This window comes from Kogia breviceps, chromosome X, assembly GCF_026419965.1.
Source record: "Kogia breviceps isolate mKogBre1 chromosome X, mKogBre1 haplotype 1, whole genome shotgun sequence".
In the NCBI taxonomy this organism is placed as follows: Eukaryota; Metazoa; Chordata; class Mammalia; order Artiodactyla; family Physeteridae; genus Kogia; species Kogia breviceps.
In genome coordinates this window covers 119,453,563-119,473,680 of record NC_081330.1, presented here as the reverse complement: position 1 = coordinate 119,473,680, position 20,118 = coordinate 119,453,563, and the positions used below count along the sequence as shown (strand labels likewise).

General features: G+C 40.3%; 1 protein-coding gene across 9 annotated transcripts in view; it reads left to right on the top strand.

Moving 5' to 3' along the window:
- PPEF1 (protein phosphatase with EF-hand domain 1) overlaps positions 1-20,118 on the top strand; it is a 157,318-nt gene that overhangs the window by 24,876 nt on the left and 112,324 nt on the right. For 8 of the 9 annotated variants that reach the window (XM_067024057.1, XM_067024062.1, XM_067024055.1 and 5 more), the window contains 2 exons: positions 136-235; positions 7,335-7,498. In XM_067024057.1, the coding sequence (XP_066880158.1) occupies positions 7,450-7,498 (49 nt within the window). In that variant the 5' untranslated portion in view covers positions 136-235; positions 7,335-7,449. Of the gene's footprint in view, positions 1-135; positions 236-7,218; positions 7,499-20,118 lie in introns of those variants that run through there. The other variant, XM_067024061.1, reaches the window with a different exon arrangement.

The window sequence follows — 20,118 nt, the reverse complement described above, 5'->3', positions numbered from 1 at the left end:
CTCCCTGCAGAGAGCTGCAGAAATGTGAGATGTATGGAGCGTGTGTGTGTGTGTGTGTGTGTGTGTGTGTGTGTGTGTAAGTATGTGTAGGGGGATGCTCCAGAGAGAGCTGGAATTGTACCTCTTTTCTTTCAGATCTGTGCATCCCTCACAGAGAAGTTTTTTTTTGATTTTGTTTCTCTTGAAACACCTGGGCTGAGGATAAACCTCTGCATCGGCCAAGCAGAAGAAACAGGTAATATGTTCGTTTGTTCTTAGGTATTTTGGGCAAGCAGAAGTCTACATTATAAACATACATTGTGTAGCAATGAAACAGGAAATGTGTACTACTTGAATGTTATTTTATTGCTTTGCAATTTCTGAGAATGATTTTTCTCAAATATGCTGATTACAAATCAGTTATCATCAGCTTAAAAAGGTATACAGGTGACTGCATTCTGAAGGGTTGTAGCCTGTTTCAGATGAACTCGATGCTTGGGAAAACTCTGGGGTCACTTGGGTGAGAGCTAGAAAATGAGGGAGAGGATACTTTGAGAAACCCTTCCAGGCCCCTCATGGGTCATTGCCCACTATACAACTTCATGTTCAGAAATCTAACTTTAGCTCCCTTGCCCTCTTGTTGGCGCAGAGGACCACAGGATTTCCATCTATGTGTAAGAAATGGAAACAGAATTCCTTGCAATGTTCAAGAATTCTCTTTAGTGATTTAGTGCTTCTGTAGATCGATCAAATTGGATCCTGAAACCAAGGCAGAGCTAACTTTTTGGTGGACAGACATTTTTGTTCTTTAAGCATGAAACAGAATGGGTCTTTAGTTCTGCCACTGTTCAGCTGTGCCATGGAGTCTGATATTTAACTTCTTAGTCTTAGTTTCTGCATCTCTAATACGGGAGTGATGATATCCCCTTGAAAGTTGCTGTGAAGATTAACTGGAATAATAGAAATATAAACTACCCACTGTGCTGGGTAAACAGTCCCTTAATAAATAGTAGTGATTTTAGCTGTTATTATTACTACTGGCAAAGCATTTTCTCAGATCTTAGCGGTCTCAGGGGAAAAGAGTCCTTTTCTTTGTGAGTCTATAATTATCCCAGACCCAGTAGACAGATACCTGTGGGGTTTAACCTCTGGGAGGTCCAGGACAGTGCATTCTGAAGGAAGAGATGTGAGCAAACACATTTTGTTTCAACACATCAACCACAGTGGGTACCACCCATGCATGGCTCCTCCTAACTCATCAGCTAAGAAGAATTTCTCTTTGTTCCAGTCGGTTTTTTCCACCATCGATCTTATCATTAGCCTTTAATACAAGTCTGTAAGGTAGGTGTTATTATCGCTATTTTCTTACGAGAAAACTGAGGTGCAGAGGAATTAATGACTATCTGAGAAGAATTTAAACTCTGGTTCGTCTGACTTCTAAACCCCAGTCTCCATTGGGCCAGCATTAGGCAGTTAGGAACAATAGATGTTCTTGAAATGCTTTACCTCAAAAGTGTCCCCTGCTAGGCTATTTGGGAAAGAGTGCACACTATAGCTCTTTCTTAGAGGTTCATATTAGAGATGCATATTAACATCCAGAAGACTCTGAGGAGTTCTGCAGTAAAGGAACCTGTTTAATCCTACTTCTCCTGAACTTATTTGATGGTGGGACTTTTTTGGGGGGGCGGGGGTCTTATTTCTAGAATCATAAACCACATAGAACTCCTCTTCCACAAACACACTTTGGAAAACCTGGCACTAGGCCTAGCTGCCTCCTGATTACAATCCTGTCTGATAGAACAACACACACCCTCAGATACATTCTGGTGGCCAGTATCGTTTCCTCCTTTTTCTTACCCTTTCATGGACCCAGGAATAATCACCAGCTCCATCTTACAGAACTCCCTTTATTCATTTAAGACCCCACACAGGAGCAAATGCTACAGTGTTCTACTGGAAGTGTAGTGGTGGAAGGGGCCTCTCTAGAGCGGTCTGCCAGGGACTCCTCTACCCGGCTCTATGCCCCTTCGTTATCTTTAGTCCACAGACATCAGGCTGTAGAACCTCTGTTTCAATGAATGCCAAAGAGAATGCAGCAGGGTAAGCCTGAAGAGGCATCTGTCCTCCATGCTTGTGTCTCACAGTCTAAGGGGGAAGAATTAGACCTGCTCACCTCCCATTCTGGGGGCTGGGGTATGGTGCCAGTTGAATGACTATGGGTTCTGGATTTGGGTTTCTTGGGGCCAGGCTGGAGTACAAATTTCTCACAAAAGTCAGCATCTGTAGGAAAAGCTGAACTTCTAGCATGGGAAACCACATAAGTCACATCTAGAATGCCAGAGGCGGAGCAGAATCAAGGTCAAGGTGGCGGAGCCAAGGTGTGGGCGTTCAATAGAGATGCACTTTGAAAGAAAATCAACAATGAATAAGAACAACTTGGGGAGGCTGGGCTAGCACTTGGAGGGTGCTTGGAGACCAAGGTCGGGTTGGCTCCAAGGGCCATCTTTTGTTCTTTCCTTGTATTTTCACCTTGGGAAATGAATAGTGGTTAAGATGAAAAGAACTAAACAACGTCAAACAGTTCTCCCCAACTCTACCCTCCCCCCTCCCACCCCCTCCACCACACACAGTGAAAACCTTTTAGCAGAAGCTTTGGAAGACTTTCCTTTTGCAGATTATAAGTGTGCCAATGATGAGTCACTATTTTACGTTTATGCTTTAAAACCACCCTTGGTATATATTGGTAGGGGCAGCAGCACTGAGCAAGTTTCAAGCTGTTTTTTGCCAAGATCCACCTTTTTAGTGGTTTATGTCACTGACTACGGCATCCTTGGGTCTTTGTGAATGCTGCAGAGACTACCCACCTCTTGAGCTGGAGAACTCCTTTCAGGCCCTAGGGAAATCATTTCTTCAGAGACCTCTTTAGCACACTGTTTATCTGATACTGACAGAGGGCAAGGAGTGGAAGAAGCTTAGATTGTCCCAGATAATGGAAAATCCCCAAATCATTTTTATCAGCTTTGCCCCACGCAGGGTTGTCCTCAGAGGGACATACACTGCTTCCAAACGTGCGTCCCTCTCAGCCTTTAAGTGGGTGATTGCAGTCTAGGCTGGGTAGTGTATGGGAGTAGTAAGTGGCACCTGGCCTTATCCAGCTCTTGTTTTGGTGAGAAAATGAGCTGACTCTTTTGTTTTGTTTTACCTGTTACCTAAGGAAATTAAATTATTATTATTGGGCTTCCCTGGTGGCGCAGCGGTTGAGAGTCCGCCTGCCGATGCAGGGGACGCGGGTTCGTGCCCCGGTCCGGGAAGATCCCACAAGCCGTGGAGCGGCTGGGCCCGTGAGCCATGGCCGCTGAGCCTGTGCGTCCAGAGCCTGTGCTCCGCAACGGGAGGGGCCACAACAGTGAGAGGCCCATGTACCGCCAAAAAAAAAAAAAAAATTATTATTATTTAATAATGTAAAAATTCTAATAGCAAATTATTTTTTCTAATAACCCAAGAATTCTAGAACAATGCTCATTTCTTTCTATCATGATTTAAAGTTTTTCTTTAAAAATGAATGTATAAGTACTACCCATTTTCTGGTTTAATAAAAGGCTTTTATGTAATCAAATAGCATGTATCTGTGCACAAAATGATGGACTAATAATTACTTTTAGCATTAATTTTTTAAAGGACCCTGGCTTAGAAATATGCATTCCCTTATTCATTCATTCATTCATTCATTTGGCATTTATCAAGCACCTGCTATGTGAAATGCACTGTGTAGGTGCCAGAGATTCAAAGAGTATTTGGAAACAAAGGTACCCATGGAGCTTACAGTCTAGCAGAAATATATTCAAGTTTGATGCTTTTTAGGTCCTAGTGAATCTTTTATATGGACTTTTGTTTGTTGTGTAATGAATTGACTGAGGAGTGGCTGAGAACCAAATGCTTTTGGAGAGAGATTACTTTTTTTTTCCTGGAAAAAAAATTGAGTTTGAAATATATCACTTCCTATCGTAGCATCAGTGTTGTCTACTCAATGTCTAACTCTTAACGTATTCATAAAAAGGGGTAGAAAAAAATAGCATAAAGAGGGAAGCAAAGCCTAAGGGAGATATGGAGAGCAGTTTTTCTCAAACTGAGGTATGGGGAGTGCTTGTGTCGAAGTCCCATGAAGGGTGCACTTTTGTGTGTGTGTGTGGTACGCGGACCTCTCACTGTTGTGGCCTCTCCCGATGCGGAGCGCAGGCTCCGGACGCGCAGGCTCAGCGGCCATGGCTCACGGGCCCAGCCGCTCCGCGGCACGTGGGATCCTCCCGTACCGGGGCACGAACCCGCGTCCCCCGCATCGGCAGGCGGACTCTCAACCACTGCGCCACCAGGGAAGCCCAAGGGTGCACTTTTAATTGCACATTCCCAGGCCCCCTTGGACTGCTTGAATCCAGTTATTGGCAGTAAAGCCTGGGAGTCTGCATTTTAAAATAGTCTCCCCTGGTAAGTTTTGTGGTACTGATATAGGAGAGCATGGATCTAGGCACTTGGAGAAACTCACCAGGACCAAATGAACTACTTCAAAGGGTGAGGAAGAACCCAGCAGACGTGTTCTCATAGGCACTGCAGATAACCTTTGAGAAATGTCTGAGAGTGGAGAGAACAGAGGTGATGGGTAAATAGTGCCCCAATTTCAAAAACAAGCAAAGAGTAGATGCCAGAAGCCACTGCCTTATAAGCCTGACATGACCTCTGGAAAAATTCTGTTCCAAACAGATGGAGTCAAAGCATTTAGAGGAAAATGTGATGATCACTAGGCATCACTGTGGGTTCCCTAGAACATTGTTTCCCGTAGAGAATGTCAACCTTTGCTGCACATTAGAATCACCTGGGGAGCTTTTTTTTTTTTTTTTTTTGGTGCTAGGCGGGCCTTTCACTGTTGTGGCCTCTCCCATTGCGGAGCACAGGCTCCGGACGAGCAGGCTCAGCGGCCATGGCTCACAGGCCCAACCGCTCCACGGCATGTGGGATCTTCCCAGACCGGGGCACGAACCCGCGTCCCCTGTATCGGCAGGCGGATTCTCAACCACTGCGCCACCAGGGAAGCCCAACCTGGGGCGCTTTTTAACACCCCTGATGCCCAAACCCTACTCAATACCAATTACATCAGAATCTCTGGGGATGGGACCCAGGCATCACTATGTTTTAAATCCCCAGACACTGATTTGGTGAGGTGCCCTCTGAGCATTGGAAGTTTTGAAAGCTCCCCAGGTGATGCTAATATGCAACAGAGTTTGACAGCCAGTTTGTCTATATGACTTTAGATAAGGGGCTTGGTTTTCTTGCACTTTGTGTAAACTCTGGGTAATTTTAAAAGTCTACCACCTTTAAACGTCTATAATTCTGTTATTAAAAGTAATGGCAAACTGATTTCCTTCCTTTCTTCCTCCCTCCTTCCTTCCTTCTTCTCTTCCTCCTCCTCCTCTTTTACTTCTGCTGCTGCTGGCTAGACTGGAATGTCAAGGTGTCAAATTATATATCTTAATTTCATTAAACTAGTTAGCGAAATTTACCAGGACGTCTCATAGATAAGTAAGTGGATGCTTACCATAGGTAAATTTACCACCTAACTGAAGGAGAAGGAGAGTGTGAATGTAATGGGTCTGTAGTAACCCTAGAGATTGGTCTGGAGTGGAATGCCACAAGGGTTTTCTGCCCTTGGAGCTGACCCTGTTAACATTTTTTGCCCCTGATGTAGATTAGAGAGATATGTGAGAAATGCCTATCAAATTTGGAAATAACCCAAAGTTTAGGAGGGTTAATTAATTCAAAACATAATGGAATCAGGCCTAGTTCGGATCAGAATATCTGTTTATTAAGGTTATTGTTGTTTTAAAAATATTTCCATAATTCAAATATTTTGCTCATTTTGTTTTGCCCCTTTCTTTCACTGAGTCGCAATCTTGCAGCGTTTAGCGTAGTACTAACGGAAAAATAGGCATGCCTGGCAGAGTCCCAAGTCAGTTGTTCTTTGACTTCGTTACTATCCAGAAATGCAAATAGATTAGCACAGGCTGGTTTGGAGCATCACGAAATAAAGGAGACATCACCCTAAAAAGGCATGAGGTGGGATTACTACAGAAAGGAATTTTGTTGAAAACTCCCATGGAGTGATTGTGGAAGATCCAATGTAGCAGTCTCAGCTGAGCCATCAGAAGGCCTGGTGAGTGTGAGGGCAGACTTTGGAGGGGCCTCAGAAATGCCTGGAGAGCTTGTTTGAAAAGGGAACTTCCTGGATTCTGATACTTTAATTTCTGGGGAGGCCTTGAAGCCTCCTTTTTTTTTTTTTTTTTTTTTTTTTTTTTTAAATAAGTGCCCTGGGTCTTCCCTGGTGGCGCAGTGGTTGAGCGTCCGCCTGCCGATGCAGGGGACACAGGTTCGTGCCCCGGTCCGGGAGGATCCCGCATGCCGTGGAGCGGCTGGGCCCGTGAGCCGTGGCCGATGAGCCTGCGCGTCCGGAGCCTGTGCTCCGCAACGGGAGAGGCCACAACAGTGAATGAAGGCAGAACTAGTGCTTGGTAGTTGCTCATTGTAGGCAGGCACTAAAAGAACAGCAGCTCTGGGCTTCCCTGGTGGCGCAATGGTTGAGAGTCCGCCTGCCGATGCAGGGGACACGGGTTCGTGCCCCGGTCCGGGAAGATCCCACGTGCTGTGGAGCGGCTGGGCCCGTGAGCCATGGCCTCTGAGCCTGCACGTCCGGAGCCTGTGCGCCGCAACGGGAGAGGCCACAGCAGTGAGAGGCCCGTGTACCGCAAAATAAATGAATGAATAAATAAATAAATAAATAAAATAAGTGCCCTGACTGATTCTGAGAAAGAGTGTCAAAGAACTCATTTTGATTTGAATTTTGGCATAGCATAGTTGTATAAATATGTTGTTGTTGTTGTCTCATAGCCATTCTCCAATTTGTGTTTTTAAAAGCCCAGATAGATTTAACTATTTTGAGCTTAAAAGCAAAACAGTTAAATTATGTCAGATCCTTCATATCCCATTCCCTATATTTCAATTAGAAAATTGTATGATCTTACATTTCCATTTTTCTTTTCATGTTAATGCTTTATTTTATAGAGTATTGATCTGACCTAGACACGGGGAAAATGTAATTTATGTGCTGCAGAAAAGCAATCTATAGCTGCTCTGTTGCTGCTTCTGTGTTTTGCAAAATAAACCAGGATTAGACTATGTCTGATCACTTTCTGTATCATATGATGAACAGCAGTTGAGAAGAAGCGTAAAATGAATCCTGCTGAGCAGCCCTCAGATACCTTGTTAACGGCGCTTTCCTCCCTCCCTCCCTCGTGTGTCCTCCTCATCAGGATCTGTGACCGAAGTGGATCAATCAGGAGGGGCTCCTCACAGAGTAAAGGGAAGCACTTTTCACCCTGTTTTAGAGTGAGAAGTTGATTCACGAACATACATGATTTACAAGACATGGGCTGTGGCGTTTCGTCTTCAGTGAAACTCGGGAAATCTGAGAAAGGTGAGTGCTAGGAGTGTGCCTGTCTTCCTGGATCAAAAGGGGAGAGTGAGCTGGGTTCACCCTCTGCCCCTTTCTCATTTACACACACAGTTCTCAAGCTGCCCAGAGTGATTTTGCACGAGGCATCATCACTTGAACTGAAGGTTAAATATTGGGATAACATTGGAAACTACCTTTAGGAAGATGTAGCTTTGAATTTATGATGTGCCATAAAGTATTATCTGAGAGATATTTTATGTTTGATTTGATTTCAGTTGAAAATGTACCAATATAAAATCTCAATTTAAAACTCAGTGGCAGGGAACAAGAAAGCCTCTCTGTAAATTTATATCTGTGTATTCAGTACGCTTATAAATAGCTGTATCCATACCTATGTGACATTTGGTAGCATCATTGAATTTTTATTAGATTTTATAACTCAGTGATCAGATTTTTATAGCTATTCAATACAGAACTTCATGAGATTTGCTTCATGTTTTTAGAATAGTCTACGTAGAATTTGAGAAGTGCTAGATTATCTGCTTCCTGAAAAGTGTGTTGTTTCTAAATAGATGATGTACCCCCCACTACCCCTGTGTAATTAGAGGCTTCAGTATTTCCTTTGTTTATTTTGTACTGACCTTCTTTCTCATAGATACTAGAATCTAGTTGAAACTCACTTGAGTGTTTAAGGGACATAGTCTCCACATGCAAATTAAGCCAGAAAGAAACAAGCTGGGGTGCTCGTGTGAATAACTTGCTCTTAAACTCCATTCCTAGGTTATAGATAATTTTCCCAATTTCTGTTCCACATCTTGGTTTTAGCAGTTTACTCAGGCTTAAGATGCAGAATTTAGGATACAGAGTATTCTATTCTAATTAGTGTGGAATGTTTTCCTTTGGGAATCAAATGTTGGTCTCCCTCCCAGCTGACTTGTGCCAGTGAGTTAGCAAGTTAATCTCTGACAGTGGGGCAAAAGGAGATGCAATCTTTCAGATCTGTAAGCATGTCATGAAATAAATGTTTCAAAAGCTCCAACTGAGCTAATTCCATGGCAGTAATTTGTTATGAGAGTAAAGAGAGTTATTCTTTTTATATCTAAGATTACCCAGAGTTTTAAAAATTAGGCAAATTTCTTAGGTTAAAAAAAAGCCAAGCCCAACTTGTAAACGTAAATTCTCTCTTTTTGAAATACTTTTCAGCTTTTAAAATGTTGCATGTAAATGGGAACGTTAACTTCAATTTTTGGATTGCTGTTTCTTTTAAATAATTTATTGAGGTGAAATTCATGTAACACAAAATTAACCATCTTTTAAAAAATAAATTTATTTATTTCATTTATTTATTTTTGGCTGTGCTGGGTCTTCGTAGCTGTGCGGTCTTTCTTTAGTTGCGGCGTGTGAGGGCTACTCTTCGTTGTGGTGCACGGTCTTCTTATTGCAGTGGCTTCTCTTGTTGCAGAGCATGTGCTCTAGGCACACGAGCTTCAGTAGTTGTGGCACGTGGGCTCAGTAGTTGTGGTTCACGGGCTCCAGAGTGCAGGCTCAGTAGTTGTGGTGCACGGGCTTAGTTGCTCCAAGGCATGTGGGATCTTCCCGGACCAGGGCTTGAACCCTTGTCCCCTGCACCGGCAAACGGATTCTTAACCACTGCACCACCAGGGAATCCCCGATAATAACCATCTTAAAAGGAACAGTTCAGTGCCATTTACACAAAGTTGTGTAACCACCACTTCTATCTAGTTCTTGAACATTTCCATCACTCCAGAGTAAAATCCCTTATTTATTAAGTAGTTTCTCCCTATTTCCTCTTCCCCCAGCACCTGGCAACCACCCATCTGTATTCTGTTTCTATGAATTTACCTGTTCTGGACTTGTCATGTAAATAGAATCATACTCGATGTGACCCTTTTGTCTGGCTTCTTTTCCTTAGCATAATGTTTTTGAGGTTCATCCGTGTTGTAGCATTTATCAGTACTTCATTCATTTTTAAGGCTGGATTATATTTCATCGTGTGAATATATCTCATCTTTTAGTCCATTCATTTGATGGACATCTGGGTTTTTTCAACACTGTGAATAGTGTTGCTACGCACATGAGTGTACGTGTACTTATTTGAGTCCCTGTTTTCAATTCTTTTGGGTATATACCTAGTAGTAGGAATTTCAGGGTCATATGGTAGTCTTGTGGTTAACTTTCTGAGGAAATGCCAAACTGTTTTCCTGGATCACTTTTTAATAATAGCAGCTTTATTATTCACATACTACACAATTCACCAGTTTAAAGTGTAAACTTCAGTGAATTTTTGGTATATTCATAGAGCCATACAACCATCACCACAGTCAGTTTTAGAACATTTTCATCCCCCGCCCCCAAAACCATTAGCAGTTACTCTCCTACCCTATACCTCCCCAGCCCTAGGTAATCACAAATCTACTTTCTGTCTCTATAGGTTTGGGCTGTTCTGGACATTTCATATAAATGTAATCAGACAATATGGAGTCTTTTGTGTCTGACTTCTTTTATTCAGTGTAGTATTTCAAAGTTCATCCATGTTGTATCATGAATCAGAACTTCATTCCTTTTTATTGCCGAATAATATTCCATTGTATGAATATGTTACATTGTATTCATCCAATCATCAGTTGATGGGCATTTGAATTGTTTCTATTTTTTCGCTATAGTGAGCAATGCTACTATGAACATTCACATAAAAGTTATTATATAAAACATGTTTTCAGTTCTCTTGGCTATAGACTTAAGAGTAGAATTGCTGGGTCATATGGTAGCTCAACGTTTAACATTTTGAGAAACTTCTAAACTGTTTTCCCAAGTGGCTGCACCATTTTATATTCCCACCAGGAAAGTATGAGGGTTCTTATTTCTCCACATCCTCAGCAACACTTGTTATTGTCGGTCCTTTTGATTTTACCCGTCCTAGTGGGTATGGAGTGGTATCTCATTAGGGTTTTTATTTGAATGTCCCTAATGACTAATGATGTTGAGGATCTTTTCATGTGTTCATTAGGCATTTGTAGATCTTCTTTGGGGAAATATCCATTCAGATCATTTGCTATGGTTTTTTTTTGGCTGCATTGGGTCTTCATTGCTGCACACGGGCTTTCTCTAGTTGTCGCGAGCGTGGGCTACTCTTTGTTGTGGTGCGTGGGCTTCTCATTACGGTGGCTTCTCTTGTGGCGAAGCATGGGCTCTAGGCGCGTGGGCTTCAGTAGTTGCAGCACACGGGCTCAGTAGTTGTGGCTTGTGGGCTCTAGAGCGCAGGCTCAGTACTTGTGGCACATGGGCTTAGTTGCTCTGTGGCATGTGGGATCTTCCCAGACCAGGGCTCGAACCCGTGTCCCCTGCATTGGCAGGTAGATTCTTAACCGCTGCACCACCAGGGAAGTCCCATTTGCTAATTTTTAAATTGAGTTATTTATTTTCATATTTTTCTGTAAGAGTTTTTTTTAATATTATAGTTTCAAGTTCCTTATCAAATGTATGATTTGCAAATATTTTCTTCCATTCAGTGGGTTATCTTCTCATTTTCTTGATGATGTTCTTTGAAGCACAAAGGTTTTAATTTTGATGAAGTCCAATTTATTTTTTCTTTGGTTGCTTGTGCTTTTGGGCCAAACTCAAGGTTATTTGTGCTTATGTTTTCTTGTAAGAATTTTGTATTTTTAGGTCTTACATTTAGTTCTTGATCAATTTTGTGTTAATTTTCATATATGGTGTGAGGTAAGGATACAAATTTATCCTTTGCATGTGAGTATCTAGTTGTCTCCAGCACCATTTGTTGAAAAGACTATTCTTTCCCCATTGAAAGATCTTGACACTCTTGTCAAAAATCAATTGACCAGGGCTTCCCTGCTGGTGCAGTGGTTGAGAACCTGCCTGCCAATGCAGGGGACACGGGTTCGAGCTGTGGTCCGGGAAGATCCCACATGCCACGGAGCAACAAAACCCATGCGCCACAACTACTGAGCCTGTGTTCTAGAGCCCACGAGCCACAACTACTGAAGCCCGCGCGCCTAGAGCCCGTGCTCTGCATCAGGAGAAGCCACCGCAATGAGAAGCCTGCGCACCACGACGAAGAGTAGCCCCCGCTTGCCGCAACTCGAGAAAGCCCGCGCGCAGCAGCAGAGACCCAACCCAGCCAAAAATAAATAAATGAATGAATGAATAAATAAATACATTTATTTTAAAAATCAATTGACCATAAATGTCAGGGTTTATTTCTGGACTCTGAGTGCTGTTCCATGCATCTATATGTCCATCCTTATGCCAGTACCACACTGCCTTGCTTACTGTAGATTTTGTAGAAAGTTTTGAAATTGGAGGTGTGAGTCCTTCAACTTTGTTTCTCTTTTTCAAGATTGTTTTGGCTTTCTGGGTCCCTTGCATTTCCATATGAATTTTAGGATCAATTTCTCAAAAGAAACCAGCTGGAATGTTGATGTGGATTACGTTGAATAGGTAGATCAGTTTGGGAAGTATTGTCATCTTAACAGCTAAATCATCTGATTCATGAACACAGGATAGCTTTCCATTTATTTAGGTCTTTAATTTCTTTCAGCGATGTTTTGTAGTGTTCAGAGTTTAAGTTTTACTCTTCTTTTGTTAAATCTAGCACAAGTATTGTATTCTTTTTGATGCTATGATAAATGGAATTGTCATTTTAATTTCATTTTGGGGTGGTTCATTGCAAGTGTACAGAAAAACAATTGATTTTTGTATATTGATTGATCTCGTATCCTGAGACTTTGCTAAACTCATTTATTAGCTCTAATAGATTTTTAGTGGATTCCTTAGGATTTTCTATTTATAAATCATGTCATCTGCAAATAGAGGAAGTTTTGCTTCCTCCTTTCTATTCTATGCCTTTGATTTCACTTTCTTGCCTGACTATCCTGGCTACAGTCTCAGTCACTGTTAAATAGAAAAGCAAGAGTAGGCTTCCTTGTCTTGTTCTTAATCTTAGGGGGAAGGCATTCAATCTTTCACCTTTAAGTGTGATATTAGCTGTGACTTTTTTGTGGATGCTCTTTATCAGATTGAGGAAGTTCATTCCTAATACTAGTTTATTGATTGTTTTTCTAAATTAAAAAGTGGTATTTACTTTTGTCAAATGCCTTGTCTGCATGTATTGAGATGATCATGTAGTTATTGTTCTTTATTCTGTGATGTACTGTACATTAATTGAATTTCAGATATTGAACCAACTCTGTATTCCTGGCATATATCCCACTTGATCATGGTATATAATCCTTTTTTTTTTCTGTTTGCAGTTGCCACCTGGTTTTATTGAAGAGGTCTTGCAAATATTACCTTTATAAACTCTATTTTTTTCTCCTTAGTTGAAGTATAGTTGATGTACAATATTATATTGTATTCAGGTAAATAATATAGTGATTCACAATTTTTAAAGGTTATACTCCATTTATAGTTATTATAAAATATGGACTATATTCCCCATGTTATACAATACATCCTTGTAGCTTATTTTAAACATAATAGTTTGTACCTCTTAATCCCCTAAACTCTATTTTTTTAAAAAAATTATTTATTTTTTTATTTGGTTGCACGGGGTCTTAGTTGTGGCAGGCAGGCTCGTTAGTTGCAGCTTGCTGGCTCCTTAGTTGTAGCACATGGGCTCCTTAGTTGCAGCTCACTGGCTCCTTAGTTGTGGCATGCAAACTCTTAGTTTTGGCATGCATGTGGGATCTAGTTCCCTGACCAGGGATCGAACCAGGGCCCCCTGCATCGGGAGTGCGGAGTCTTATCCATTGCGCCACCAGGGAAGTCCCTAAACTCTATTTTCTTAAACAAGCACTGTTTTACTTATTCCTGAATGTAATACACCTATATTCATGATGCATGAAAATACTGAGAAAGCACAAGTGCTCTGAACGATAAATGTGGTTTTATATAACATGAAGTAATACGTATGATGGTTTCATTCATCCATTCTGCCAGAAATACTTACTGAGAACATAGCAGGCACTGGATGGAGTCTCTGTTCCATACTGAGAATTTACAGGGGAATATGAAGGATGAAATCTCTCCCATTTTAAACATGAATCCAGATAAAAACATTGAGGGGTCTTCCTGGTTACATGGAGATCTTTCTTGTAATTTTGGGTGTCTGATATCTTCTGCCAGCATTCAGTAGGTATTCTGTGAGAATTGTTCCATAGGAAGATGGATTTTTGATGCATTTTTGGGAGGAGGTGAGCTCCATATCCTTCTATTCTGCCATCTGATTCCTCTCCTATATTAGACTTCTGAATGTTGTGAGGGACAGACTTTATCTTAGATGATTCCTAGTTTAGGTTAACAGATAGATGATCAGAAATGGAAACTGATTTCAGAAAATAGCGTATCCTTGATACTTTTGTGTTCTGATCATATATGTTATGCATAGAGCTCTTTTTATAGAGTGTGGCTTCTTTCATCCTTGACACAACATTGTTACCATCATCTTGGGAGAACACCACAGGAAAACTTCCTATTGTTTCATGAGTTGATCTCGTGGCCAAGGTTATCTGATGTTACTGTGAGCTTTTTTTTCCTTGAATTCCTCAGTGGTCATAGTGAGATGTGGTTGGCATTTATCCCCATGCTTGGGTGATCAAATAGTCATGCACCTTTGAACGTCTTCGAGTGAGCAAGTGGCCAAAGGTGCACGTTGAAGCATCATGGCGGATGGACACCAGCCTCCTCCCAGTGCTGGCAGGTGGTCTGAGCTTTGTGGCCGGTGGGAAGCGGTTTATGAGAAAACATGCTTAGGCAAGGCTACAGGAAGGGTGCAAGCTTCTGTGCCCTCTCCAAGCCACCATGAGTTCACCAACCTGGAAGCTCTCTATGTAATCCTTTTTATATGTTACTGGATTCAGTTTGATAGTATTTTGTTTCAGATTTTTACATCTGTATTCAAAAGAGATGTTGGTCTCTATTTTTCTTTTCCTGTGATGTCTTTGTCTAGATTTGATATCAGGGTAGTACTAGCCTTACAAAATGAGTTGGAAAGTATTCCATCTCTTCCATACTTTAGAAAAGGTTGTGAAGAATTGGGATTAATTCTTTAAATGTTTGGTAGAATTTGTCAGTGAAGCCATCTCGGCATGAGCCTTTCTTTGTGGGTAGTTTTTTGATTACTTATTCTACTCTTTACTTGTTATAGGTCTATTCAGATTTTCTATTCTTCAGTCATTTTCAGTAGTTTGTGTCCTTTTAAGAATTGGTTCATTTCATCTAAATTATTTATTAGTACATACTTGTTCAGAATATTCCCTTATTCTTTTTATTCTTCCATTATCTGTTGTTGAATATATCAATTAATGTTTATTATAATTTCATAATAATAAATCTATTGAAAACTGATGTACTGTGTTTACTTACATTTACCATAAAAAGTTTTTCTCATTCAGGATATTGTAAGATATAGAAAAGCAGTTGGAAATAATTAATAATTACTCATCAGTCTACTACCCAGTTTTTTTTGGTATAGTATATGTATTTTTTTTTTAGTGTATATTTTTGATCACCCTAAGTAATAATTTTTTTATAGCCTCGCTTTTGGCACTAAGACATTGTTATGTAAACATTTCTCAAGTTGTTATAAATGTTTTATAAACATCATTTTAGCCATTACTAAATGTTTCATTAGTGGATAGGCCATAATATAGTTAATTATTCCTCTAATATTGGACTTTTTTTTTACTAATATAAATAACACATTGAAGAATTTCTTCATGTAAATATTTTTCCTTATTTTGGATTATTCCCATATTCAAGTGATTAGACATGAAATTTCTGTGTCAAGGGCTGTGAATGTTTGATATTGCTTTGATATGGGTTTGATATTTCTTGATAGAAAATAATAGTTATTATTTCCTTATTACTAACTGTATTCCAAAGAGTATGCTACATATATTTTACTTAATCATTACAATAAACCTGAGTAAAGTGTTATTCCTTTTTGTACTGTTGAAGAAGCTTGTGCTCAGTGAAGTAAGTACTTGTCAAGGTTATATAACTAACAATTGCCGGAGTTGGGATTTGAACCCAAAGTGTTCTGACTACAGTGTTTTTTGCCGTCAATCATTATACGCTTTTATCGTGCCTTCCAAAGTTGCTGTTCTTGGAAACTAGCTTTGATTAAATGTACTTATGTAAAGTACCTTTTATTTGCATAGTGCTTTTATAGTTGGACAAGTCCTTTCACATACATTTGATCTTCACAACCTGTGAAGGGTTGTTCTCGATTTGCAGAAAATGAAACTGAGGCTTTGAAAGACAAAGTGATTTGCTTAAGAACACATAGCTAGTAAGTGGCAGAGCCAGGCCTAGAGCTTACTTCTTCTTTTTTTTTTTTTTTTTTTAACATCTTTATTTGAGTATAACTGTTTCACAATAGTGTATTAGTTTCTCCTTTACAACAAAGTGAATCAGTTATACATATACATATGTTCCCATATCTCTTTTCTCTTGCGTCTCCCTCCCTCCCACCCTCCCTATCCCACCCCTCTAGGTGGTCACAAACCACAGAGGTGAACTCCCTGTGCTATGCGGCAGCTTCCCACTAGCGATCTATTTTACGTTTGGTAGTGTGTATATGTCCCTGCCACTCTCTCACTTCGTCACAGCTTACCCTTCCCCCTCCCCATATCCTCAAGTCCATGCTCTAGTAGGTCTGTGTTTTATCTGACTAGTGTGAAGGGTTTTTCCCTACCTTGGTCATTCAGCCCCACCACAGTTCCCTGCCTCTGGAGTATCATGGCATTTTTGAGAAAGAGTAGCCTGCATATAAAACTGAGACTATCCCTTTCATATGGGCTATCCCCCTTCCATGTAGAGAAGTAGCATTGTTGTTGTATTATTATTGTTATTGTTGTTATTTTAATTATTTTGTGATATGCAATAGGGAAGAGAGTAATAACAGCTATCATTTATTGAGTGCCTACTACATTTATTATTTCTTTTTCTTGCCAAAACTCTTGGAGGAAGCTTTAATTAATTTCTTTTTCCACGTGAAGAAATCGAAACTTAAAGAGCTGCCCAAAGTCATGTACTAGTTGATGGCTGAACCTGAATTGGAACTAGCTTTGACAGTTTCCAAAGTTCATGCTCCTTTTGATATGCTGCCTTGACTTGCAAAATTGGAATTTATCCAACACCCAGAAATTAAACATTGCAGTTTCCTTCTTCTGAACTTCACTTTACACTTAAAATTTTATACCGATGGGTTTTGAATTAATAATCTGTTGCCTTTTTTTTTCTTGTAGACCACTTTGAGAACACTGTATTTTCTTTTATTTTTTTCCTTGAGACCACTTAGAAATGCATTTATTCATTTTCTCTAAGTGCTACAAAGGCTACCTAGCATTTTTGGCTTTGAAGTTTGATGCTTTAAGCTATGACAAATGGAAATTTTCTCTAATGGACATTGTTCTTCTAAAAAATATTTGTTCTGTATTTTTGCTTAAAAATTAAAAAATACTAAACAGCAATCTGTTAAAAAATAAAATTCAACATAGGAAATTTGAAGATCTAATTGACTTTATTGAATGATTCGTGAATCAGGCAGCATTGCTTCTAAAAAATAGAAGGGAGCTCCAAAAAGCTGCAGAAAAGGAGAGGTTTTTAAAGGCAGAAAGGGAGTGGGACAAGGAAGTCATAAATGAAAGGAATGGAATATTTCAGGCAAGTTCACCTTCCTTTGGGGGAAGACAGGGGTCTATCAGGTTGATTACCTCACTAGTGCTGGCTAGGAAATTCCCCACTGGATAAGATTACATTCCTAGGAGAGGCTGAAACTGCAGTTAAGTTAGGTATTAAGTCTCAGTTTGACGACATGGAGCTTAGCACAAGTAACTCCATTTTGGGCCTGTTGTTTCTTTTTTAACAATTCCCCTTTTTTCATCAGACTTTCAGCCTGAAAGATATGAGAAAAATGTAAGATGTTAGTGCCACTCCCAGCTACTGCTCTGAGTTCTCACAATTTTTGTTGATCTTCTGTGTGCTATTCACAGATCATAATGTTATTTGCTTAATCTCTGTGATATACACAGGCCACAACTTCAGGTTCACAATTTTTAAGTTGGTCATTCTCTTTATTCCTTTTCTGATGTTCCGGTGTTAGGGAGATCATTTGCTTGGTGGTGAGTGGCTGCAATCATGCATTTAAAGCTTTTGAGAGGGGGCTTCCCTGGTGGCGCAGTGGGTAAGAACCCGCCTGTCAATGCAGGGGACACGGGTTCAATCCCTGGTCCGGGAAGACTCCCACATGCCCCAGAGCAGCTAAGCCCATGTGCCACAACTACTGAGCCTGAGCTCTAGAGCTAGAGCCCGTGGTCCGCAACAAGAGAAGCCACTGCAACGAGAAGCCCGTGCACCGCAACGAAGAATAGACTCTGCTCGCCACAACTAGAGAAAGTCCGTGCACAGCAACAAAGACCCAACACAGTCAAAAATAAATAAAATTAAATCTTATTTAAAATACAACTTTTGAGAGAATACAGTGTAGCAGGGAGACTACTATGATTATGATTGGCAGGATAATTCCCGATGTTTGGAGTGTGCTTCGAAGCCATGGTCCCCAGGGCCCAAACCAATCAAAATCAAATAAGTCAAAGAAAGACCCTATTGAAGGAGCCACGTTTTTAAGTGACTTGTTCAGAGATCGTATGTAGCTGAGTTTCAACTTCCCCAGAAATGTTAATCCAGGTGCAACAGGTGGTGTTGGCCACAAAGCCAACACTTTATCAAAGCCAACAATTATCTTGCAAAGCTGAAAGATAATCTAGGGCTATCCAATTATCAAAAACAACTTGGGCCAGAGAGTCTAAGGATTTTCACTGAGCAGCTATTGCTTTAGCAATAGATTCTGCAGTATCTTCAAGAGTTAAGGAGAGGTTCCTGATCATAGCCTCCTTTCCATTTACTTCTAACCAGCGCAGTAGGCACCTGCCAAAGAAAGCAAATCCTGAATTATGAAAGCCTCCTGGTAGGTTCTTTCTAACTTGACAGTGCAAATTCAGGAGAGTTGACCAATGAGGCGTCTCTGTGGACAGTTAGGGGCACAGTTAGGTAACCGAAGGGGCATTGCCCAGTTATGCGCCAGCCATCTAGGTATTCATAGGCCCAAGGAGAAGGATAATCACGACAGACAAAGATAAATCCTGTCAGGGCACAAACCACTCCCACTAAGGTAATACTGTAAATGGACAGATCAATTTTTTTGATAACGACAAATCTAGCAGTGAAAAGTTACCCCCCTTAGCAATGGGCTGGGAGATACAGGTGATGGTGTTACCTTTCCAGGCCAATGCCAGGGTAAAGGAAAAAAGAGAAGAAGAAAGCGTTTCATGTTTAAAGTATGAAGTCTTGATCCAGCATCTTGGGAGGAAGCAGTCCACATTGATGTCGGCTACTTCTCTTCTTCGTCGATTTGGTTTGGAGGTCTCTACCATTTGTGCAGGGCCAGATGTCAGGTGGAGCCTTCTTCAGCTGTGAGATGTGTCCCCAAGGTTCAAGTTCCTAAAGTTTGGCTGCCATCTGGGGAGTGAGGAAGACCTGGTATAGTCCATTCCAAGGAGATTCAGGGGCAGTCTTTGTTCGTAGTGATTCCAAATCAGAAGGGTAGGAGAAAATTGGAAACATTAGTTTGGTGAGTTATAGCCAGGTATTTGAGGAAACTAGAAGAATTCAGGATCCGGTCTAATTTACAGGTATTTAACAAAATCTCAAAGACAATTATCTGGATTAGAATCTAATATCTACAAAGATGCAGACATAATCTTTATAACTAACCCCATTTTTAAAAAACAAAGATAATCACCGTAAAACTAATTTATTTGCGTTATACTTGGCCTGATTATTTACATAGGTGTAGCAAGAATAGTGCTTGACCATATGAGCTCTTTTTAAGACTGCTTTGCTAGAACCTTGTAAGTAAGGTACCAGGTCGATTTTTCCAAGGGGATTTATTAGCTCCATAAAGTCAACCTTAGTTCTTTAAAGCTATCTGGTAATATCTGAGTCTATGTACATCTCTCTCAAATATAACATTCCAGTTAAAGTTTTGGTAATATAACCAGTGTTTCCAATTGTGTCCTGTTGCAAGGAGAACAGATTCTCATTGGACTTATGTAAATAACTCTTTTGCCATAAAAAGAATATTCAAGAGTTTCCAAATTCTGGAGGGATCAGGTAGGGAGAAAAAGTAAATGTTTCATCTTTGTTTACAAAAGTATACTTTACCAAATTGTTTTAAGTCATAGATAGCTTAAGAGAAAAAGTTTCCTCAAATCTGGAAAAACAAAACATTAAAGAACCAGTAGTGCTTCAAGCAAGAAGGAATAAAAATTATAATCACCCTTTTCAGTTCATTCAGTCCCATATTATTAATTCTTGTTCTGCTTTAATCCAGTTTTTTTCCATTAGTTCTAGAAATTCTTATCCAGTTCAGTTTATGATCTTAAAGTTATCAGAAACTTGTGTTTGCCAGAGTCCTTTCCATGAATCTCCTTGAAGATGAGGCACTTTTGCAGCAACATTTTTGCAAAAGCATCTGAGTTAAAACAATAACTGTCTATAAATGACAGAAAACTTTAAAAAAATGCCCATTGTTAGAG